Here is a 25,150-nt window from a genome sequence, read left to right on the forward strand (position 1 = left end):
TGATCAAGCCTGTAAGTAAGGGGGTCCTCCTTCCCCCTAGACCAAAGAACAAACCTACAGATCTTGAGGACATTGATAAGACCCAGATGTTCCATGGGGGTTTTTGTGTGTTTCCCACTCTCCCGGATTCTGGATAGTTTTTAGATTTTTTTTTTAAACTATGGTAGTAAGTACATAACAAAGTTTACCATCTTAACTATTTTTAATTGTACAGGTTCAGTGGCACTAGATCTGTTCATATTGTTGTGTAACCACCACTTTCAACCATTTCCAGAACTTTTTTTTTTTTTTATCCTCCCAAACTAAAACTCTCTGCCTTTCTAAACAAGAAGTCCCTTTCTGTGGGTCATTCGAAAGGAAAGTATAATGTTCTGCTAGCTCCCTCTGTGAACTTAGCCTAATAGGATATCCTAGTGGAGAGTGGCTTGTCAACTCACTTAGTTCAGAGAAGGTACCTTCCAAGCTGTTTCCCCAGCCCTGTCTCAGAGGTCTCACCATCCCCATGTACCCTGGTGGTGAGTCACTTTCAGCAATGGAAGTCCTACCCTCCTGGATACCTGTCAACCAGGCTGATCTGTGGTTTATAGCAGATAGGTCACCCATAGGCTCTGGTAATCCCATCATGAAGAAACCTTGAGAGATAAATAAGTCCTTCAGGGCCAAAGTGAGTCCTCACTGTACTGAACTCTGCTCTGAGAGAGAAAGGTGCTAGGTTGCCTCTAAGATGGGATATAGCAGATTTGATAGTTATGGATGAAAATAATGTGTTCTTCCCCTTGGAGAGGTACAGCCTCTGCCAGTCCTTTTATTTGGACATGCCTCCAAGACACATTTGGAGTCAGGCCAACCTGGATTTAGATTCCCATTCTGTGGCTCATTGACTATACGACCTTGAGCCTCTGTTTCCTCATCTTAAAAAAAATAGGGCTCATGATACCCCACTCTCCAAGCTGCTAAGAAGATTGCGGGAGATCTTGCCTGAGTGGCATCTGAGGGAGCACCAGGCTCCGTCAGCGGAGGCCGGCACACTCAGGGTTGTCACGGTTGATGATCCTGCCGTTACAGGTCTGCAGGTGGTCCTGAACTCCATCATCAAGGCCATGGTGCCCTTGCTGCACATTGCCCTGCTCGTGCTGTTTGTCATCATCATCTATGCCATCATCGGCCTGGAGCTCTTCATGGGGAAGATGCACAAGACGTGCTATAACCAGGAGGGCATAGCAGGTAAGAGCAGGGTGCCAGGTGGCAGGTTCCCAAGAGGCTGTTGATTTTCTCTTAGCTGTTTACTATGTGGTTGGAAGCACCGCTGTCACCTGTCCAGCCAAGCTGCCGGAGGTTCCTTCATTCAAAGGCCCATGTCCCAGCCATGCTAAGAGAGAAGCAGTGCTCCTTATTCTTTTCCTCTCATGTTCAATTTCTGTTTTCACTGAAAGAGATCTGATAAAACAGCCAAATGCAAGCTTTGTCCAGCACGTGTTTGAATGACTATTCAATTTGAGAAACACAGGCTTAAGAACTTACCATTGGTCAATTTTTCACTTTTGAAGCTGATTCTGAATAATTTAAGAATCAGTATTAACCTCTGTGTCTCTGCTGCATCTGCATGTCAGTGTGACTCCTCATCAAAGGCCTTTCTTGGAAGCCAGTAACACCCTCAGCCAACACACTCACCCTTCACAGCCCTGAGGTCTTTTCACCCTCTTAGGGCTGATCCTGGCTTTTCTGCAATTAATGTTTTCTTCTCCTTTAATGGGCAAAAGCCCCTGAGCCCCCTACACCAGGGTGAATGAGAGGGCAGGCATAGAATCACACTCCCTTACCAGCAGCCAAATTTCTATTCCTCAAGGAGGAAGTTTAGCTCTACCTCATGGCTATCAATCCTTTCCTTCCAGAGACTCCTCTCTTTGTGTTCCTTCCATAAATCAAATATATTTAACAAGCAATGCTGGTTCATTAAGCACTTCCCTGAGTGGCAGCAAAGTTTTGGCTCATGGGATATGCTACAAACTTCTGTCTTACGTTTCTAACATCTCAGCTTGACCTTTTAAACAATATTTAAACAGAAATTGACAAGGCTTTAAACAGACATATAAAGCAGTTTAACACAAAGACCTTGTTGAAAAAAATATTCCCCACCCCAAAGTGGTAAGCAGTACTAAGTTGATATGACTTTTTTCAAGCAATAAGATATGTCATCTTAGCGTTTGGCATCTTGGTGGAGAGAGGAGGGCATCTGTCTGGATTATTAAGGGATACCTCCTTCCTCTGTACCTAAGCTGCTTCTCATTCCCTTTTAGCCCAGGCATTAAATTAAATTTTGCCTCTCTTGCATTGGGGAGTGAGGTTGGATAGCATATATACAACCAACAGTGAAATGGATAAATCATGATTCAGAATCCAAGATGGGTTACTTGGCATGAATGATCTGGTTTGATTGGATGGATTGGATGGATATTTGCAATGACCTAGGTCATTATCACATGGTCACAGTGCCCCCCTAAAACAAACAAACAAAACCCTACTATAAATCTACAGTCACATAATCACTCAATTGCTTGTACTTTTTTTAATGGAGAATCTGTTTAAGAGGAGGCTATTCACTCCCGAGATAATTTCCAAATTACTTGGGTCATCATTGTATAAAATCATGATTTAAAATATGTAATTTTTTTAAATTGGAAAAAAGACAGTTCTTGCCTCTCTTGCCTCTAGCTAAAATTCTGAGACTTTCAGCCTTGCTTAGAGAAATACAAAGCATAACGAATAATATTTCCCCTTTAATTCTAATTTTTCCTTTTATTCAGCTTAATCTATAGCTAGCCCTGAACCAATAAATTTATATTAATGGTGTGGCTTTGTTAGAGCTCCATTCTCCACCTCCTTAAGAGCTGATTGAAGTGTGTCTAGAGTTTATGCAGTTGTATTGAAATGATCCGTGACCTATTTGACCCAAACTCCTCAGGCAGTCACAGAGATGTGGAGTCTCAAGGACTCCTCATCAGTTTGGCAGTGACTAGCAGTGGGGCTTTCACCAAATGAAATGGGGAAACGTGAATGGCGAAATTCTGCCAAAGAGCCCAAGATGGTAACCGTGCCATGTCATCAAATGTCTGTTCACCAGTAAGCCAAGAAGAACTGCTCCAAAATCTGCCCATCATTTCTGTCATCCTAATAGGAAAATTGCAAAAGCATGTTTTCTACTGGTGGCAGGGATCTTGCAAGGGCCTCTTAGAATCGGCAGCCTGAATTATGGTTGGAAGCCATCGGGCTTTGTTATCACGCCCCAGCGGCAAAAACAAGAAAATGGTGGGTATTACAGACAAAAGAACACACAGGATGGGCACCTCTCCCCTAGGACCCAGCCACAGGGTCCACTGAAAAGGCCACCTGAAGTGCTGAAAGCATTAATGGCCTCCTGTGGTCTTAAGATGAAGACAGACATGGCTTTACCAATTGGACTGGCCAATTTAGGATCATATTGTTCTTGATAGTAAACAGAACCAGATAAAGTACCTGAGAAGTTTCCTGCCTCCTACCATAAGACTCATCAGATTATTCATGTGGGTAGGTTTTATCAAGTTCAGAAGAGAAGTGGGCTTCCATTGTGTGAACATGGACCAGTGCATGACAACAAGAGAAGTACTCGAAGGAGGGGCACCATGTGGGGCTCCACCAGAAGGTGACCTCACTCCTCTGTGTGGAGCCAGACTCCCTGCTGGGAAAGGGGTCAAGGGCACTCAGCTGCAGAAGCCTGTTCTTCCACACACTCTGCAGTCATCTCACCCACCTCCTCCTTCCAGTACCTGCCATCTGAGGACACTCCAGGGACCCACTTGATTGCTCCCAACAGGACATGATACCGCTGCTGTTAGGCCTCATGTACCCAGACAGCAACTAATCCCATTGAGGAGGGAAAAAATGGTACAGAAATCTGGACATACTCAACACATTCATGGAGTAGAAGACCTTAAACCTGCAATCTTTGAAACCAATCCGAATGGGTTTTGGAGAGTTTTGAAAACATTTGGAACTAGTGGTCTTTCCCACCCCACCTCCACTTCTTATTTTGGACTTTGAATTGAGTCACCATATTTTCTGTATATTTAGATTTTACAAAAGTTCTATGTGAATCCTTGTTCTAATTTTTAATGGAATTTCCATCAAATTCTTCTTTTTACACTTTGATATTATTTCACAGACTGTGAAATTTATGTACTTCTAGATTTTAGGATGCTTTGTACTTTGAGCCATGTTTCCTATGAAATCCATACAAGAGAGATCTGGAGCCATCCAGGTGAACCACTGTTCTGCCTCTTGGCTGCCTGTCCGTGGACAGCCCCCAGTGGAGATGGTCTCAGAAGAGGCAGTTTTCCCCTAATCCCTGTGGCATCTGCAAGGCGCCTTCTTGGTTCCTCAACAGATACAGCACCATATGCCAATACCTTTTGTTTCTGGTTGTTCCATCTGTCTGATGGTTCTCAGAGCCAGGTCACTCTGAATAGCTCTCCCAAGCACAGTAATTACCCGCGGGACTGGCAACGGAATTGGTTGGCTAAAACCTAGCAATGAAATCACCTTCATTCTATTCACTCCGTAAAGTCAGGACCTCAAAAAAAGTAATTGTTTTTGTCTTTGGTGAATTCTCCATGGAACCCTTACCTGGAGCTCTCCTAGGATTTCAGTTCTTGTTGGTGTTGCCTGCATTTCTAAAATCTCTCCTAGTCCTTGCCTCCATTATTTAAAAAAAAAAAAAAAAAAAACACTTAATTTGGAGTTTCTAGAATGACCTTGCCTTTCTTCATTTTGAAACATAGAGCTCGACTTGCTTTGTCCGCATCCCCCTCCCCACACTCATGTTCCCACTTTTGCAACATATTTCCCATTTAAGCTCCTTTCCCCTCACCCTGGAATCCATGTTGCAGGACCTGCTGATTTATGTGCGTTCACATTTTTCGAGTGTTCCCTTTAGTGCTTTTTATAGATTCCTATTTTTACTGGATCATCATTGCTTCTTAATTGTTCTCCAATCTTTTTTATTGTTGTTCAAGACAGATTTAAAATAGCGGAGAGGCACTTGAGCCTGTGGATGATAATATTTCTGAATCTCATCCCTTTCTCTTTTATTAATGAGATCACTCTCCCTTGATGCCATTTTCTTTGTAACATGTATCTGTAAAAATTCCCAAACATGTTTTCCTTCCTTGAGGACACTTGGAGCTCACTTTGGCAGCCCCCCCTTTTGCCTTATTTCTGCTGTTTTAGGAAGGGATGTTACAGGGAAAGCTGTCAGATCAGCCATCACAATGTGAAGATCAACAGCATCTTCACGCCACTAAAAAGCAAAACAGAGGAAAAAGAGATGCAGGTTTCCCCTTTATTTTTTTCACCCTCTTTTTTTTTGTCCCATCTCTCATATCATTCCAGCACTTTACCATGTGACTGAACACATCATTCTAGAAAGCTATTTCTAGAATGAGTGAGAACCAAACAGAATTTATGATATGTTTGGTTCTTGGTCTTCCAGTCTCTCAACTCTGAATTTTTTAGGTGCTCTGCTATTTTTAATGTATTATTTAGGTTTGGGGTTCACTTTTTAGTTTCTCTCCTGCCCCAATCTCTATAAAGATTTCACAGTATCAAAATTCATACAAAAAAAATGGTAGCTAAAGGGGAGTTCAGTTCAGCTCCTTTAATATTTGGAGCCCTCCTGGGAGCCAGACCCTGGAATAAGGGAATGGTGTGGATGCCCATCTCAAACAGCTCAGAGATCCTTATTGCAGACCCATCACCTTGGTCATTGAACAAAGAACCCACATGCAAGTTTGGGCACCAGGCCACAAATAAGCCAGGAAGCAGCATTACTCAGAATGGCCCAAACTGGAATGAATCCAAATGTCCGCCAAATGAATCCAAATGTCCGCCAACCGGTGAATGGATCAATGTACAGTAAAACACACTGCTCAGCAATAAAGAGGAACATACTACACTGAACCAGGCAACGACAAGGATGAACCCAAAAATATGATGCTGAGCGAAAAAGAGGAGCACAAAAAGCCACATAATGTATGGTTTTATTTATGTGAAATTTCGAGAAGACACAAAGCTTTGGAAACAGAAAGCAGATGGGGTTGTTAGAGGCTGGAGTCAGGCAAGGCCTGACTGTGACAGCGCACTGGGGAGGGGTGATGGAGCTGTTAAAATGGATTGTGGTGTTGGTTGCAAAATCATGAAGATGCACTAAAAATAATTGTGATGTACATTTACATTGATGAATTCCAAGGCATGTAAATTATACTTCAGTAAAGCTCTGTGTGGTGTATGCGTGGCGTAGAAGAGGTGAGGACTGGGAGGAGGAAGAGGAAACCGAGCACCCAGGACAGCCACCAGGGAGACACCAGACATATATTTTCAACCATCACACTCAACTTCATTCTCCTAAGAATTATCCCGGAAGGATTACTATTTCTGACTTCCTCTTGAAAATGAACAGTTTCAAATTAGAAGCCACAAACAGAAATATCGAGCCAACCAATCATCTTCCAAGCAGAGCCTGTGTCCCACAGGCAAATTAATCACACTTGCCATTGTTTTGATCCTTACAAAAAAAGAAAAGATCCTGGGTGACCTCTTGTCTCTAAATGAAGAACTACAAGCAAATTTTCTCTCTGTGGTTGTATTTTCACTGCTGTGAATTCTTTGTAAGAACTGAGGTCACTTCTCTTTGCCATTGTCATCACTTTCCACAGGTACAAGAGCCTCGGTTTCACAAACTGCTGGGAATTTCCCACTCTCACCTTTCACAGGGGTCAAGGCTACCTTAGTATTTTACTGTAATTTAGACCCATCAAGTCTTAAAGTTACCAGTGATTTGCACACTGAAATTATAAATTGCATCTTAACTCATGAATTTGCTAGGAGCTCTTCCCAGCACTGTCTTTCTCCACAGATGACATGTCATATTTTGTCCTGGAAAAGTCCTGCCCACACCTAGGAAGTCTTTTTTTTTTTAGAGAGAATTTCTTTTTAATATTTATTTTTTAGTTCTCGGTGGAAACAACATCTTTGTTTGTATGTGGTGCTGAGGATCGAACCCGGGCCGCATGCATACCAGGCGAGCACGCTACTGCTTGAGCCACATCCCCAGCCTCCTAGGAAATCTTCATCCTGTCACCCACCACCACTCTGTCTTTATTAGGGGTCAGGAAATGATTCACCTCTTCTGAAAGGTGTTAATGCTGGAGAGCAAAGGACAGCACTGCAATGTCCCACCTGACTGCACAAGACACAGTCAGCAGTGGGTGCCTCCCCGCTACCATCAGCCCACGCTTCGTCCGTCCTCAGCAGGCTTCCCGCTGAAGTAACTTGAATCCTGGTGATGCACCGTGTCATATGAAATGGACTAGTGTGATCACAAAGCATTACTGGCTGGGATCCGTTAACTCACCATGTGAAGGAACCTTCTAGCCTTGACTTGGAAGGAAGGAAGGGAGAGAGGGAAGGAGAGAGACGTTCTGTCATTTTTCAGAACAATTTCCACTTCAAATGGTTGCATCATCATTACCTTTTAGTCTGCCACTTGACTATGGTGCCAAGTCATTACAACAGAATGGGCAATAGTCCTACTATCCTTGAAATCAATTGCCAAGGTTAAAATACCGTTTTTCCAACAGTTAGTTGAAAGCACTGACCTTCTAAGTTGGTGGCAGACTCAAATGAATACCTAGATCTTTATGTTTGATTCATATATGAGGCAGGGGGCTCATTCAGACTGGTTCTGCATGATCCAGCGGTTATCCCCTCAACCTTGTCCTTTCACTTTTCTCTCTAATGCCTTTGCTTCTTTCTCTGCCCACTTCTTTCCCTCCCTTCACTCTTTTCCCCTGACCTTGGAGATGTTCCAGCAGAAGAGGATCCTTCCCCCTGTGCTTTGGAGACAGGCCATGGGCGGCAGTGTCAGAACGGCACTGTGTGCAAGCCCGGGTGGGATGGTCCCAAGCACGGCATCACCAACTTCGACAATTTCGCCTTCGCCATGTTGACAGTGTTCCAGTGCATTACCATGGAGGGCTGGACGGACGTGCTGTATTGGGTACGTACCTGGAAGCGGGCACTCAGGGCAGGGAGTACAGAGGTGTGGGCCTGACCTCCACATCTCCCTTTCTCTCCTCCCTGTGATACTAGGGTCATGCACACATCTTGAGGGAATGGTTGATGAGTATCCTTGAGTTCTTCCAGGTCTTACCTGAGAAACGAAGCATGAAATGCCAATCTAAACAGTCTCCTCTCCCTGTCCATCAGCCTTGGAGAAACACCATCTTTAGTTTATCTGGCTATACTGCAGAACACTGATGTGCAGTGGATGCTCTGTGAATGAGCTGGCCATGCCTGGTACAGAGATTCTGTCTAATTCCTCTAACCATTGTGGATTCCCTTCTTCTATTATTCTTTTTCCCCCTCCTTCTCTAAAAGAGAGCAACAGGGCACAATGACAAATTCTTAGGGCTAAAGAGAAAAATCGGTCCTGATCTTCCAAAAAAGAAATCCTATAAAGAAGCCATTTCTACTGAATTGGGTAGCATTATGGCATTATTTATCATTAGTAGCATTATTTCTCATTAGTCTTACCTTAACATGTTAGGATAATTCATTAGAAAAATAAACTGTCACTGTTTTCACAGTTAACAGAGCACTCTACTGGTTGTATGCTGCATATTTAGAAATCCCACTTCTTGAGTGCCAACCAATCCATAATATATTTTCTTTTACTTTAAATATGCTCCTCTTATTATCCAGCAGCTGTCACTACTTTGCCAACGTTCAAGCCCTTGAAGTGCCAGATTTGTATATAGTCTATCCAATCGGCAAATACATACACTGTATTTGAGCTGTCTCCATTCTGGCAGAGTCAAGTCCATTATTTGTAAAACCTCCAGAAAATATATTCTTTGTAGTGTCTCCTACTTCAGCATGAGAAATGACTTGCCAGGATCCAGTGTTGTTCTCCAGAATTTTGGGCGAATAAAGCGGTTGCCAGTCTTGAAAATATCATCTCTCCCAGAGTTTCGCAAATAGTCAAATCTATTTGGCCATCGTGAAAACAATCTAAGAGGCTGCGTAGGGAACAGTGTCTACAAACTAAAGCAGGGAAGAGTGAGAGGGAAGCAAATGCCTTCCCCATCAGCAGAGCTGCCAGATAGAAAGGAAATAATGCCAAGAGAGGTGTTGACTTCGTACAGAATCAGAAGGAAGAGTTGTATAACAGTACAGAGATGTGATGCACAGTATCATATCTTCTAAAGTTTTTTTTTATAAGCACCATGTCCTATTGATTCAAAACCTCTCTTCCTGAGTTTTTACATTATAGTCAACATGCCAAAGCCCAGTGTTGCTATGAAATTTGTACCTCTCTGTCAATGACTACTGGAAACTTGCCTGAGTCCCTTGTTCCCAGCAAACATTTATTGAGTGTCCTTACATGCCAACGATGCTCCTAGGTAGTGAAGATTCAGTCATAAATATGATCCAGTTGTCTAAAAAACAGACTAAATTCTAAACTGAACAATGGTGCACAGAAGGAGAATGTACCATGGCAAAGTGGTTGTTTTGTGATACTTTGAACAGAAGACAATGGTGGTATTGCCTCTACCTCAAACTAAAATTAAACCCAGAAAATATTTTTCAGGCTGATGTTCAATGAGAACTTGGGTTTGTACAATTCAGAAGAAAAAGAGAAGAATTTGAACTTATTACACTTAGGCAAATTTATTATACTTAGCAAAGCAGATCAAATTCCCAAGTGGCTCTAACTGGTCCTTCTACCCTGGGTGAGTCCCTCGGGCAACCCAGGGATGAAAGATCCTCCTGCATATAGGGAATTTCCACATATGGGCCGTGGACTATACGACTGTGTGGGCTTTGGCGCCTCCTCCCATGAGCTTCAAACCCATGCCTTCAGTTGCTATGGAAAAGCCTCTCATGGCACCAAATTGAGGACAGGGTGGCAGGGGGTGGGTGGGTGCTGGGTGGGGGGAATAGGTATAATTTACTTGGCTGATGGCCCTGATGTATTTTCGTGATCTTCCCTCTCCCCCATCACAAGTCATTGATACCCCACCAACCAGATGTGACCCAAAGAAATACTGTCACAGTGACAGCCAGAGAGGGGAATAGGAAGAAGCACACAACCGCAACTACCAATTTTCGGCAGCTGTGTTGTGCTTTCTCCCTGGGGTGTGTGTGATAGAGCTCAGGCTGGGAATGGAAAAAGTGTTCGAGGTGAAAGAATGATCCCCGGGCTCATGGGACATGCCTCGCTCTGATTTTTCCAGCACCTTTACAAAGTGGCCATATTATGTGTGTGTATCTGTATACAAACACACACACCCCTGAAGCTGAAGCATAGTCACTACTTGATTATTCATGATGGAGGCACCTCCCAGCCCAATGCTCCTGCTGTCAGACAACTTCTCTAATTGCTTTGACCTTTCTGTGGCTATTTCTTCTCCCCCCAACCTTTCTTTCTCTTCTGCATTCCTTCTCCTTGCCTCTATGCCATATCTTTAACTTGCAATCTCTCAATCTCAGTATATTTTAACATCAAATATAGAGCTTTCTTAATATACAAATACCAGAACTACCTCCAAGCCATTGAATTGGAAGTTCCTAAGTTAGGACCCCAGTATCTGCATTCTGGAAAAAAAAAAAAAACTCTCCAGGCCATTCGGATGCCCGAGCTGGAGTTGAAACTCCTAGAAATCTCACTTATTAAACGTACATGTGGCTGCTTTGAAGCCACTGGATTTGAACCAGTCTAGGGACATATAGTTTTCATGGAGAATGGGGAAATAGTCTTCCCTTATAAATAATGTTCAAGTCCAGAGAACCTGGAAAGGAGTACTCAAGATTTCAAGTACAGCAGTAAATGGGAACCCTGGTAGTGGGTTCATTCTAAACTAACCAACAGCCAGATAGATATTTCTGGGGAAAAGAAAAAGTCATTAAAGCATTAAAGAAGTAATTAAGCCAGGTGCAGTGGTGCACACCTGTAATCCCAGCTACTGGGAATGCAGAGACAAGAGGATCACAAGTTCAAGACCAGCCTGGGCAACTTAGTAAGATTTTGTCTGAAAATAGAAAGTCAAAAGGGCTGGGGACACAAGTGGTTGAGTGCTTTTCTAGTGTGCGTGAGGCCCTGGGTTCAACCTCATTTCTGCCCTAAGGAGGAAGAAGAAGGAAGAGAAGCAGCAGCAGCAGCAATTGATTGAGTCACCATTTGTAGCTCTTACAGAGGGGACCTTGAACATCTCCAGTAACACATGACAGACACCTGCCTCCTATTGTGGATGATACTGAATCTGTAGCTCTTTTCCACTAACACTAATTATTGTATTGTATTCTCATGATTTTGAAGAGTTGGTGGACCAAAAATACCATCAAAGTTGGTCACATAACACTTAAACATCGCCTCGTCTATGAAAGCCGTTGGCCATTGGGTTGAGACCTGACAAGCTGAACAATTGGCTTACAACATTTCTTTTACCTAGTGTCCTATTCTTTGTCTACAGATGACAGGGAAAGGACAGGGCATAGGATTTAGAAACTAAACCAAAACTTAGATTGGGGTGGAGTTTTCTTGGGAAACAACCTCTTAAGCCAAGACCCCTCCATTTACTCTCAGAATGTCCAAGTCTCTCAAAAACTAGGACCTGGGTAGGAGGAGGAGGGGATGTGATCAGATTAAAAACACCACCTTTCTTCTGAAGGAGAAATGAAGCTTCAAGAGAGAAAATGTAATAATAGTATAAGATTACCATTGGTTTCCATTTCTACTTTCAGGTGTTTTTTTTTAAAACTAAACATCCCTATCTATCTGCATATAATTCAAGACTGTTTGTCTTATATGGTTTAGGCATGTGCTTTCCAAAAGATATAAGAGGCTACTGAGTCAAACTGATCTGCCAGACTCTCTGTAGGATTCTCAAATATGGTCTGATAATTAGCATCAGTCAAATTGTAGCCAGATCATAACCAAGTAGCATAAACATCAATCAATCAAATATCTTTGTGCCCAGCACTTGATACATCACTATGCTCCTGGAAATAGAAAACAATGGTCACCAACCTGGAGTTTGCAACTCCCAGTGAAGGTGGCATGTGAAACTCAGGGAAAAGGGAGGCAGCCGTGAGAGCAGGCGTCACACGAGGTGCATGTCTCCACTCTGCAGGAATCTAGATACCTGAATATTCATCAAGAGGATTCCTAGGCTTCCGCTCACCCACCTTCTGATCTAGGGACCCCAAGAATATTGTGCAGCCCTGTAGACACCTTTGGTCTCTGCTTTCCTAGACTCATACCCCTTTCTGCCCTGTGGGTCACCCTCTTCCTGACACCACCCATTGTTTCCTCAGTGACTTCTCCATAATCAGTTCTTCCACTAATCTTTTAAAAATGAAAAGTTGAGCTTTAAAATAAGTTTAGAAAGAATTCTTATTGAGAAGCCATAGAAAGGAAAGCTTTTTTTAGAATCACAAACTAATGTCTTTAATAGTCCCAGATTGGGGTTCATTTTGATTCGGCCAGCCAGAAACCTTGAGAAACAAACTCTTAATGATTTGATTTTTTATAAGTCAAGTTTTCTTCTCCCACGTAAATGAGACTTCTACATGCTCAGAGACAGGAATTTTCAGTGGACAAAGATAAAAAGGAACAGGGGTAGAAGGGAACCTGATGAAACCTGTTTTCCCAGTCAGTTGTCAATTCCACACTTCATTTTGCCGTCCCCTGTACATGTCTAGACATGCAGAGAACATACTCCTACGAAGTTCACACACACACACACACACACACACACACACACACAGCCACTAATTCCCTTTATTATGACAAAAGTCTTTTTCATCCAAGCAGGTTGAATTTGGGTGTTTGATCCTATTTTTTTCACTCCACCTTGCTTTAAAAAGTCCACCATCTTTCACTGTAGAATATAGAACATGAGTCTAAAGATATCACAAAAGCTTAAGGGGCAGAGCTGAATTCTGCTGATGAACCAATAGCCATTCTACGGGAATTACTGAGAGAAAATCCTCAGCTCCTGGGCTCCTCATGGGAATGGAAGAAGAGACTCTGTAGTCTTCAACTTTTAATCTCAGAATATCACCCATTTAGTACCTGTGCTGATTTAAACAGAGAATCTACCAGCTCAACAATAAATTAATGATTCATAAACACATGAAGAAAGAGAATTAGCACCTCTTTTATTTTTTAATTCATTCATTCATTCATTTATTGAGTTTATTTCACTCATTTCATTGGTTTTAGATGAGTAAGCTTTAATATTCAATAATTCAATTTAGCAACAATTATTGAGCATTTACTATATTCCCAGGGCTGAGTGAGCATAAGGCAAAGTGTGGTATGCAGAAGAATACGGCCTGCCTTCCAGGAGTTTGGGATCTAACTGAAGCGGTACAGAACATGTGAAGGAGTGAGGCTTAGTGATATGAAGTGCAGAGAGCTGTGCAGGGACACGGAATGCTCTGGGGGGAGTGGGATTCTACTGATCCCGAGGCTGTATGAGGAACGAGAGCAGGTGCCTATGGTTAGGAAAAGGAAGCCTTCACAGTCTGGGACACCAAAGTAACCTGTGCTTTAGGTTCTCGTCAGACCCAAGAAACGGCTGGGCCACCCCAAAGTGTTCTCACCCATGACGTCTGCAGGCTGCTGAGGTGCAGTTGGAGGTATCAGCCTGGGCCCCTCGGCCTGCTGTAAGCTGTGAGCCAGCTGTGTTCAGACCAAGGCCGCCATGCTCCCTGGCTCCTGACCTCCCTCACAGCATCACTGCACGAGCCCATCTGATTTCAGGGATTTTTTTTTTTAAATACACAGAGGAATTTGATTTGTTGGCTTGCCTTGGTGTTAGAAGTCTGTTGTTTTCTTAAGAAGCCCACATAAATGAGGCTTCTACTTGTGCTCAGAGACAGGAATTTTCTGAACAACAATAAAAAGGTACAGGGGTAGAAGGGAGCAGATGAAACCTGTTTTCCCCCTTACTGCTCACTCAGTGACCCACTGGGTAGACACTCACATTCCAGTGACATGGGTCATGAAGAGTCACCGACATACGGAGCATTGCCCTGGGCTGACTGGCCTTCACTGTCAGCAGATCGTGTCCTCTAATGACACTCCATGGAAAGCACTGTGACCTGTATGGGCTTGTACCTCCTGCCTTTTGACAGAAAATGGCCGCTCTTGGCACTTGCTGCAACGATTTAGTCTTTTTGGATCTATGGTGCCTGTGCCAAGAATATTATAGGAGAAGGAACAAATGACCTGGAGACCCACAGAGATCAGCTGGGATCAGGAAAGGTCCCAAGGGAACAAGCCAGGGAGGTGCTATTCCTCGTATTTTTATTTTTGGGGGGGAAAATAAATGATAGATTAAAAGATTTAAGGTTGTGGACTCCTACAAGGAACTAGGTACTGGTTTCAGAAGGGTTTTTGGTATTTTTCATTCAGCATTCCCTTTATTCTGTCCACAGACTGAGAATAGCAGGGCCGTGTGTTTTAGCAAAAGCAGGGGTCATCCTTTAAGTTCTTGGACCTGGGGCCCCGAACTGCAGATGGTGGACATCAAGATGCCTCCCTGTGGTGCCTCCTTGGGGAAATCACACGGCTCCTTTGTTATAGACCTAAGAAACATCCAGCTTAACGGTTTGAGAAGACCTATCTGTTTTCACTTCTAAATAAGGGTGTCAGCAATCTGGGTCATTTTTTAAAACATGACTTTCTTTATTCTCCCCCTTCTTAATAGTACATTACAGCTGATTTAAGACATGAGTCTCATCACTCCAGGCTTCGCCCTACTTCAGAGCCACCCAGCATTGTGTGCTCTCTACCCAGCCTGCCCCCCAAAAGTAGGTGGCCCAGAATAAGGAGGAGAAAGAAAAAAGGGGGCAGTCTCCCCCTCACACTGGAGCACCAGAGAAACGCCTTCTGGGCGGCCAAGTGTTGCTCATCCAGGGAGTGGGGGGTTCTTAGGACCACCTTGGAAGCTCCTTCATCTCTCTACTGTCCCCCTCTCAGCCCTCACCTGCTAGTGCCCACCTTAAACCTCTAAAGTAACTAGCCCACAGCCAAAGAAGGCACGTAGGACTCCAGGGAAGGTGGAGAGCATGGGTTTCCTCCTTATAGCCCTGGCCGTCTGTGGGATGACAAACTTCAGGTCCAGAGTTCCATCTACTGGAGGTCCATAATGACACTGCAGACTTGTGTGTGACACATAGGAAAGGATGCCCATAGTAATCCAGGGCCCAAGACAATCTCCAAGCCTTGTGGGTTGGTGTGGCCTGGGGGCTGTTTTTTGGTGAAGGAAAATGTTCACCAAGTTTAGGGGGGTATGAGGCACCAGTGAAGAGAGATTTCATTCTGGGGAGGCTGGGGGATTGCCAACCAGTCCTCCCTCCCACTCACCATCTGCCCAGGCTCTGGAGGCAGCTCTGGGAGGGTGAACTGTGGTGAGCACACGATCTCCTCCTGGGACTGGCTGCTCCCGCCTGTCCTGGGCCAGCAGGTGGGGGACAGGGGGCGTGTGATCCAGGGATAGGCAAAGGGAACCTGTTCAAAACAGACCTCTGCCACCAGGGACTCCGTGGCTCACACGAAGAGAAAGCTTTCCTTTGGAGTTTGGATGAAATAAGCCCATTGATCATTAGAGCAGGTCAGTAACATGGGGCGCAGGCATGGGCCTCAGGGGCTCAGTGCCTCTTGAGACTATGTGCAGAATGCTGCATGGATGGGCACATTTTTTGGTGACAGTCATAGTTTTCATCAGTGTTTCCTGACCTCCTACTTTCCCCCAAAATAAAGAAGCACTAATTTAGAGAAAAGGTAAGAACTGCTTTGACCTTTATTAGCAGGATAGAACAGCCTGAGAAAGGAAAAGCCACAAGGACACTCCTGACTTGAGAAGTCCTTCTTTGGCAGATGCCTAGGATCCCATCTCGGGCCATCTTCAAATCTTTAGTAGAACACACACCTTACACGTTGTAGTCGCTCAGTGACTTGGTGAACAAACATGGATTTGAATGTGACTGCTACTGAGAGTAGGCAAAGGGTCTGCTCACGGTGCCATAGTAGAGAGACGTGCATACTCCAGTATTGCAAGACCACTGTGGCGGTGCCTCGGAGCTCCCACACCTTTTTCTCCCTAGTCTCACTTCACCCATCCTGCCTCAGCTTGTGTTGTGTGATGTTGTTTTTCTTCTGCTCAGGTCTGGTTTCCTTTGCATTCTTGGTTCAGACATGCCTTCTGGCCAAAGGAAGGCTCCCAGGCTCCCTGTGATGGGACAGAGTCCCCCTACACACACACACACACACACACACACACACACACACAGCCCCACCAAAGACCTTCTGCCCTGCTTCTCCCAACAGCTGCTGTTTTGCTGGATATTTTAGTAGTGCAGCCACTGAGAAAATCCTCCATCCCACAGCCAGGAAGGCTTTACAGCTGCACGCTCTATTTTTAACAATGGCCAAGTTCCTAGGAAACCCCCATTCCCGTCAGAGGATCACATGGACTCCGGGCTTCCTTCCTGCTCCTTCACTCCACTTGCCTTTAGTGACTCCACAGTACGAAGTTCACACAGCCCTGCCTGGTCTGGCTCTCGCCAGCTCAGCCTCATCCAGCCAGTCTTCCCTACTTCCTCCTACAATTGGCATTTACCACCCCTGTCTTTGTAATTGCTTTTTACTTAAGTTTCCCTGCTAAGAAGGCTTCCTATTTACAGCACACCACCTAGCACATCTTAAATTCATGTATTCACTCAACAAACATTTACTGAGTATCTACCATATGCAAGGCACTGTTCCAGCACATGGGATTCACCAGTGCACAAAGCTTGTGGAGTTTACAATCTAGCATGGAAGACAACAAATAATAACTGTCATAAATAAATAAATTGCACAGTTGTAAAGTGATAAGTCCTATGGAAACAACAGAGCAGGGTAGGTGGGAATGGGAATGCTCAATAAATTGATTAAATTGAATTTAATTGTGACATGGTTATGTGGACATAGGTTGGGAACTCTTCTCTTCCTCGTTAATTCAGTTCAAACCAATGATCCACAGATACAATTTTTGCATTATAGCTGTGACTATATTTGGTGAATTTCTCCATGCAAAAAAAAATAAGAAGTATTAATGGATTCATAAAGAACATATTGGGATGTAATACTTCAAACCTATGAGACTAGGTAGATCTCTCAATACTTCTCAATCTTCTTTATTCACAGCACACGGAGAACATAATATTTACCAGCATACTTCAGTTCCTGGATAGGTTTTGAGAGTCTAAGAAGCCCTGAGGAATGAGAGCCTTAATATCCCACCACTCACTAAGGCATGTGGAGTGGAAATAGCAGCATTGGTTACCAAACTTAAGCATACCTTAGAACCACTTGGGCTGATTACAGTGTAGATTTATGAGCCATACTGAGCTCTTGGGACTGGGAACAGGACCAGGAACCTGCTTTGTCAGTTTTCCCAGATGATCCTGGTGCTGGTGGTCTTGGGACCACACTTTGAGCAATGCTGCTGCTGTACAACATAATGGAGAAATGGGGAAAATCACAATTTCTATTATGCTGTTATAGATGAGATTGGGAACTATGGAGAGAATGGTAGGTCAGTGGTCTCAAACTTCATTAGCATGCATCAGAATTACCTGGGGGCTTGTAAAAACATGGGTTTTGGGGCCCAAACAAGGTCCCCATGATGCAGGATGCTGCTGTTATTTAGGATCATGCTTTAAGATGACTTCCACTGACGGAAGTCATTCAGGAAGCTTGGATCTTAAGAATTTGGGGTTTATAAACTAATTTCACATAGAAACGTTGGGTTCATGTTTAGGACAGTAGGATTAGACCTGTTTAGTACACTCATAAAGCATCAGAACAAGTAGATTTGAGGAACAATCAAAATGAATTTCTTCTTTGATAAAAACATTGCTCTGTGATCTCTCTTCATGTCCACCCTCCAGCTTCAAGGGACAGGAAGTGGAGGCAGCTGTCCATTTCTGTGGAGTAAATACTTCCACCACGGTCATTGTCAAGCTGCCAAGGTGAAGTCACTGAACACAGAGCTGGGAAGAGATACACACGGAATTCTCCACAGCCATAGGAGTTAGCTCTGGCATACCCCTGGCTATATCCACCTCTATCTCGGCTGTGGTGACAGGCACAGGGACCCTTCTCTGAATGCTTACACCAAAATGGCTGCCTTTCCTGGCCCGTGGCCTGTACAGCTTATGGAGCACTGAGGTTCAGCTTTAGATTCTGGGCATAGCCCAGGGTCCAGGTGGCAAGCCTTTAGGAAGATCTCTTTCCTCACACATCCTGGAAGGCTTCAGTTCTCTGGCTTTGTCAGTAAAAGCTGACGTGCTTCACACTCCAAGGTCAGGATGCCTCAAGGTACAACAGAAGATTTGATGGCCACATAAACCCAACTGAGCTAAATCTATCCCACAGCTTAGAAATTATGTTTTGAGGTGACCTACCTTGTTAGGCGAGTGAATAGAAAACATTGGAGAAATTTTTCTTTTCCAGAAAATAAAACCACAGAGAGAGGAAGGCAAGATTCCTCTTAAGAGAGAGAGCCGGCAAAGTCCCTTCACAGTTCAGATCAGGGTCACGGGCAAGTATTCTGAATAGAGATGAAGCCAAGGGTAATGATGGATCCTGATCCACAAGTTCGGCCCCATTGTCTCCTCCAGATATGTTCACACACCTTTCTACCTGCCTCTTTGCTTTAACTCAGTTCTGCTTTCTTTTTCCTAACTTTCCTTCATCTTTCCAGATGCAGGACGCTATGGGCTATGAGTTACCCTGGGTGTATTTTGTCAGTCTGGTCATCTTTGGATCCTTTTTCGTTCTAAATCTGGTTCTCGGTGTGTTGAGCGGGTAAGCTGACCATTTATATGTCCTCTTTACAATGCAGCCGAGCAAGGTCCCAGGTTCCACTATGACCATTGCCAGGATCCTCAGGAATAGGACCTTAACAGGCCCAGGAAAACCAGAAAAAAAAAGTCTCCATTCAACCACAAATTCTGATCCGTTGGCCAGGCAGGCTGTTTGGCCTCTGAGTTGCACCTAGAGGATCCTCGGGTCCCTGCGCTGCTCGGGTCAGCGTCTGGGGAGCTGGTGGCTGACACTTGGCCATGCTCGGTTGCTATGTGTGCCTCACTAACTATCATTCCATTCTTCCAGGTCAATGATGCCGTAGGAAGGGACTGGCCCTGGATCTATTTTGTTACACTAATCATCATAGGGTCATTTTTTGTACTTAACTTGGTTCTCGGTGTTCTTAGCGGGTAAGCAGGACCAAGGAAAAAGGTCTTGATTTTTCCATTTATTTTTATTCATTCTTTCCGCTGTTCTTGGCTCTTTCCTTTTCTGGCTCTGATGAACTTGGGATAAGGGGTTACCTTGGGAGCCTTGAAGTGAATGTCCTTGGCCTGGCTGGGTAAAGGGTCAAATGCATAAGAAGGAGTCCATTGGTTTGAGTGATAGATGATGGAGAAGAGATGCCTAGTCCTGCCTCTCTCCTCATCAAATCCCCTTCCTGTTAAGACAGGCAGGATGCTTCTCCTTGTATATCAGTAACCTCAGCCTCCAGAGCAGCATGAGGAGACCTTGAGTAGAAAGGGCTTGCAGCAGGAATTTGGGGGAGGATTCATACAGCAAGTGCTTTCAGCATACATAGCAGTCTTGCAGATAAGTACTCGCCTTATCTCTTGGGCCAGTTACTATTTGCAGGCTAATATTGGGAATTTCAGATCACTTTTACTCAGTGGTGAACAGACCAGGTAATAATAGTTTGGTTTAAAATATAAGTAGGGCTGACAGTGTAGCTCAATGGTAGAGCACTTGCCTAGCCTGCAAGTTTTATTTGATCCATATATACACACACATATCCATATAAACACACACACACACACACACACACACACACATACACATGGTAAACAAACACAGACCAAAAATCTAATTATCTTCAGTTTTAATTCATAGACTGTTCAATTCATTACTGATGTTTCCCTTTCTGAATGGAAAGGACACTTAATTAGTTAAAGTCATAGGTTATTTGACAGTAGAGGAGATGGAATTTACTTTCCTTTAAATTTACCTAGTTGGCTACAATATAAAATCTACCTGATCTCAGCCCTTGCTCATATAAAGCTAAAAGTGACAGGTTGAGTGTTGTCGCACATGCCTATAGCCCCAGCAACTCAGGAGGCTGAGGCAGGAGGATCACAAGTTTGAGGCCAGTCTGGACAACTTAGTGAGACTCTGTCTCAAAATAAAAAATAAAAAGGGCTGGGGATGTAGCTTAGTGGTCAAGCACTCCTGGGTTTAATCTTCAGTAACCCCCTCTGGGAAAAAAAAAAAAAAAGAAAAGTAAAAGTGACAGAGGCAGTACATGGTTTGGGGGGCGTCCCGTGGCCCTGAGGACAGACATGTTTTCACTGGGAGGCTCGGGATGTTTCTTCAGCTCACTTTCTTCTTCACTAGTCTGCACCAGCCATGCCAAGGCCTACCACCTAAATGCTCCTGGTGACCACTCATGGGCAACCTACTCTGCTGCCTTTGCTCCTTGGGGGGTGGGATTAATCTATTCCTGCTCTGCTTGAACAAGCCAGCTGCTTTGGTAGTCTTCCCTGGAGGTACAGGGACATGAACAACGGGGGCTGGTGAGAGTTCAGGCTTGAGGGGAGAGGTTCTGTCCATTCTCAGAACAGAAGTAGGGCAGAGCTGTTCCCACCTAGAGCAGTTGAATATGATGCAGGGTCGTGGGGTTCATTCTTGGGAACTAGGTGAAGGAAAGGATCTCACCCCACCCATTTCCATGCAGATGGCCTGTCAGGGCCCTTGATGGCACTGTACTTTTTGCTAAGGGCAGGCCACATGGGAAACAAGTGTTTTCCAACAGGGTGAGAAACAATGAGCAGGGCAGGAGCGCAGCTCAGTGGTAGAGCACTTGCCTAGCATGTGTGAGGCCCTGGGTTCCATCCCCATCACCACACACACAGAGCACACACAAGCACACACAAAACAGAAAAATAAAAGTGATGAGTAGAATAATAGAATCCCCTGATTAGTTAGTTGCCTGGAGCGTAAAAAGGTTTTTATTTGTATTTTTAAAATTTTTTTTTTGTTCCAACACAAGAAAATGCCCTGGATTTATACGTGAATGTTTAGGGAAAACCCTCATTATACCCATTCAGGACAGAAATTTGGGTACCCAGCTCTGCACCTAATGAATGCATAATGTTGGGCAACTTCACTTTTTTATACCTCAGTTTTCCCATATGAAAAAAAAATGAAGATGATAACAACCAGTTCATAATCAGTCATGATGTTAGCATGAAATCCTTCGTGTAAGATGCAGCAGAGTGACCGCTGTATAGTAAGTACTCAGTATCGGTGGTGTCACAGTGATGAATATTGTCTACCTGGTACCTGTCATAACTGGAATTACTGAACAGAATCATCACAGTTCCAAAAACTTTTAACCTTTACTTTTAAAGGTGAGAATGTGAGCCCAGAGATGTTAAGTGGCTTGGACAATGTCCCTTCACTGGTAAATGGCAGGATGGGACCAGCACTCAGGCAAGGCCTGACTGCCATCTTCACTGGTGAATCGCTACATGTTCATTGAGGGACTCTGGACCATAATGCAGGCCAAAGCTCTAACCCTTTAAGAGAATGTAGTTCCCCTTTCTTCTCTTGGAGATTAGGAACCAAACCCAGCAGGTAAATTTCCTCCAGGCATCTGAAGTGGAGAATGAGCCCCTCCTGCAGGAGACTATCTGTCCCCTCCCACAGGAATGATTTTCCACATGTTGTCAAATCAGGGAAATCAAATGACAGCAGCTGCTGATGACAGGGAAAAGGTCATTCTGAAGCCATGTCTGTTCTCCCTCAGTCCGAGTGAGAAAAGGTGTGTAAAAACATCTCACCTGAAACCTGGTGCTTAGTGATACTCACAGAGAACAAGAACATGAAAGCTCTTTGACTTCGGAAACTGTGAGTCTTTGAGTTCATACATTGGTCTTTTCCCAGCACCTGCCACCTGGCCACTCCCAGAGCTGCAGTCTGCTCCTGGCAGCTCTAGAATCACAGATTGGCTCTTTGCCCAGGCAGAGAGATGTCTGAGGGAGAACACCTCCCCTTTCTGGTTCAGGGAGGCCTCTCCTAAGGCCACTCCAGTGGACTCCCCCAGCCCACGCAGTGACAAAAACTAGAAGCAGGCTTCTGTTGGCTGACCACAAAGTAGTGATGTCTGGAGTCAAGCATTTTGATTACCCAGGATGATATAATAGTCACCACAATATTGTGGCAAAACACCAACTTATTCATCACTTATAAAATTCTGATTATAAACCAAACCCTTCATAAGCACTGAAAAAAGTCTCAGAGCCATGCGACATTCACTAGGACAGCATGGGCAGTTGCCACCATTCTGCATCAGGCTCTACATTTGGTGCTTCTGGTGCATTAGCTCACTTATTGCTCCCAGCAACTCTATGAGTTAGGTGCTATTCATATTTCCATTCTACAAAGAAGAAGAGTGAGGTTTCAAAGAGGAAACTCAATAGGTAAAAAAATAGAGGATCCAGGAATGAGCCCAAGCAATGTGTATTCATAGCCTCTATCTCTAACCTGTGGTATATCTTTCCCAAGCCCATTTGACCCATGAGCCCAATGCTTGTAAACTACATTCAGGTCACGGGAAGGTGAAGAGCAGAAGCCATGGTTAGAAGGGCAAACAGAAAGGCAGGCAGTAGAATCAATCTACAGTCTGGGTCCTGGACACAACCAGGGGAGCAGAAATAGTCCCAGGAAGAAGCTACAGAGACCACCTAGAAGGCAGGGGTGCTAAGCATGGGGGCTGCATCCCTGCAAATGGGACTTGACAGAGCAGGATCCCAACTCAATAGTACTGCAGTCTTCTGGACTGGGGACAGAGGGTATGGAACCCTACATCTTCCAATTAAGGAAGATACTATTTTACAGCCCAGCACAGTAATCATCCTGAAAAATTATGTCCTTCATCCAGCCAAGAAAGATTAAATTGTGCTCGGTATGTTCTGCTCATGAAGAGAGAGAATGACATTCTTAAAGTTTCCATTAGAAAGGAAGAAATTTAAATATTTTTATCATTGAGGGTTAGATATTCTTTATCTGGAACATTCTCTCCAGAACACTTTATTTATGATGAGGCTAGATAGAGTCAAGTCTGAAGAATATGCATCTCTTGGAATATTTTTCAAAATGCTTCTTTCATGTTATTATCTACTGACCTTCACATAAACCCAATGCAAATCATAAAACTGGCAGTGGTATAGATGATAAATTGGATTATAATTACTTTCCCCTCCAAAAATCTCAATATCTAGCTTGTTAGAATTAAGATGACAACAGTGACAATGAGATTCTTGAAACTGCACTTGAAGCTATAACCAGATGCAAGTCTGCACACTGGAATCAGTTATCTTTCACTTTAAGTGATGGCGAACAGGCTTTCAGATACGTACTTTTAGTTTGCAAAAGGCCCAGGATCTCTTACATGCGTAATCATCCCATCTTTTTACCCACTTGAAATGGACACATCTCTTGCCCAGAAAAGCAGAGGACCTGAGGGGTAGGCATTTTACAAACTGGAAGTATAACTGGACCATGGTACCAGTCAATACAAAATATCCAGGCCAAGAAGAAAACAATTAAAGGCCAGACACACATGCCCTGAGATGGGGACAGAAGAGCAGGGCACACATACATTCAATTCTCATTATTTGCAGTAGTTGTGTTCTGTGATGTAGCCATGAACACTAATTAGTGAATACTGAACCGTCAATCTTCGGGGAAATACAGGGTAAGAGTTCTGTGAGCCTCTGGTCACAGCATTTTGTCCACCACTCAGTATATACCCACCCTTGTCCATGTGTGTTTCTGTGTAAAGATACCTTATTTAGTATCAATCATTGATTCATTAACATTGAACTCCCAGCCAACAACCCTTCAACTCATGCCTGAATGAAGCTTACCTAACACACATATTTCTCCATAAGGCACATCACAGCCTTCTTGCACTTAGGAACACTAGACAGCTCTTCATAACTATGCTTGGGCCATTCTAAACAGCAAAACCACCAACAAAAAGCACAAAAATGAGACAAAAAAGACAAAATCCATGGCACTAAATAGACTATAAAAAGAACATTCATTTACATTACGAGAAATGGATCAAGAAAAAAAGCAGAGCGTACCTTGTTTGGCCTCAGCTGTGAACATATGAAGTTTTCGTTCTGGGCATGTTCGTAAATGACCATGAACGTGCCCTGAGTATTGATTTGAGGGTTTACAAATAAATTTACTGAATAGGAGAATTCGTAAATATGAGACCCACAAATAATGATGATCAACTGTATTGATTATCAGTGGGCCTAGAGCCCCAGTGGTCGGTATTGATTGGATTTTCCACAGTTATTTTCTGCCACATGCTTTACCTGACTGAGCACCAGCACCCTGGCCCTCCACTCCACCCCTCATTTTTCATATTGGCCATTTCTGGCAAGAAATGCACTCCTGCCTTATGACAAATCCCACAGCGGTGACTGATTGTCTCGTCGGCTCCGGTCCCTGGACCCAGTGCAGCCCGTCAGGCTGGGGCTTCATGTCTTCATTAGCTCAGTCCCCAGAGCAGGCACATGGCTGGCATCCAGGCAAAGAGATAAAGAGAGCCAGGCACTGCCACCCAGCACGTTCCTTACCACAGGGGCCTGGCGAGGGAAACCTGGCTCACCTTCCACCCTGCCAAAGCCTGGCTATGCCCACACTCCGTGGGATCCAACAGGAGCCTCATTCTGTTCCATTTCTCCAGGCCCCATCCAGCTACCTCCAGCCCCCAAATGCATCCTTCTTCTATAAGAAAATGTCTTCAGATCAGTAAGAACCACACAGATCTTGCTTTTCTCTTCTCCCTGCAGATGTTTATTTTAGTTCCCCAGAAGTTTGAGGTCTAAATGATGAGCTTTCACTCCATGGGGCAAATGCTGTAAAACTGGGTCATTTATCCTTACTCCAGTTGGA

General features: G+C 44.1%; 1 protein-coding gene across 25 annotated transcripts in view; it reads left to right on the forward strand.

The window, feature by feature from the left end:
- Cacna1c (calcium voltage-gated channel subunit alpha1 C) overlaps positions 1-25,150 on the forward strand; it is a 707,547-nt gene that overhangs the window by 511,296 nt on the left and 171,101 nt on the right. For 17 of the 25 annotated variants that reach the window (XM_076853999.1, XM_076854000.1, XM_076853984.1 and 14 more), the window contains exons 1-3: positions 1,086-1,224; positions 7,893-8,089; positions 19,265-19,368. In XM_076853999.1, coding sequence (XP_076710114.1) covers positions 1,101-1,224; positions 7,893-8,089; positions 19,265-19,368 — 425 coding nt within the window. In that variant the 5' untranslated portion in view covers positions 1,086-1,100. Of the gene's footprint in view, positions 1-1,065; positions 1,225-7,892; positions 8,090-18,854; positions 18,959-19,264; positions 19,369-25,150 lie in introns of those variants that run through there. The other 8 variants (XM_076853983.1, XM_076853987.1, XM_076853986.1 and 5 more) reach the window with 4 other exon arrangements.

The sequence above is a fragment of the Callospermophilus lateralis genome, chromosome 4 (assembly GCF_048772815.1).
Source record: "Callospermophilus lateralis isolate mCalLat2 chromosome 4, mCalLat2.hap1, whole genome shotgun sequence".
Lineage (NCBI taxonomy): Eukaryota > Metazoa > Chordata > Mammalia > Rodentia > Sciuridae > Callospermophilus > Callospermophilus lateralis.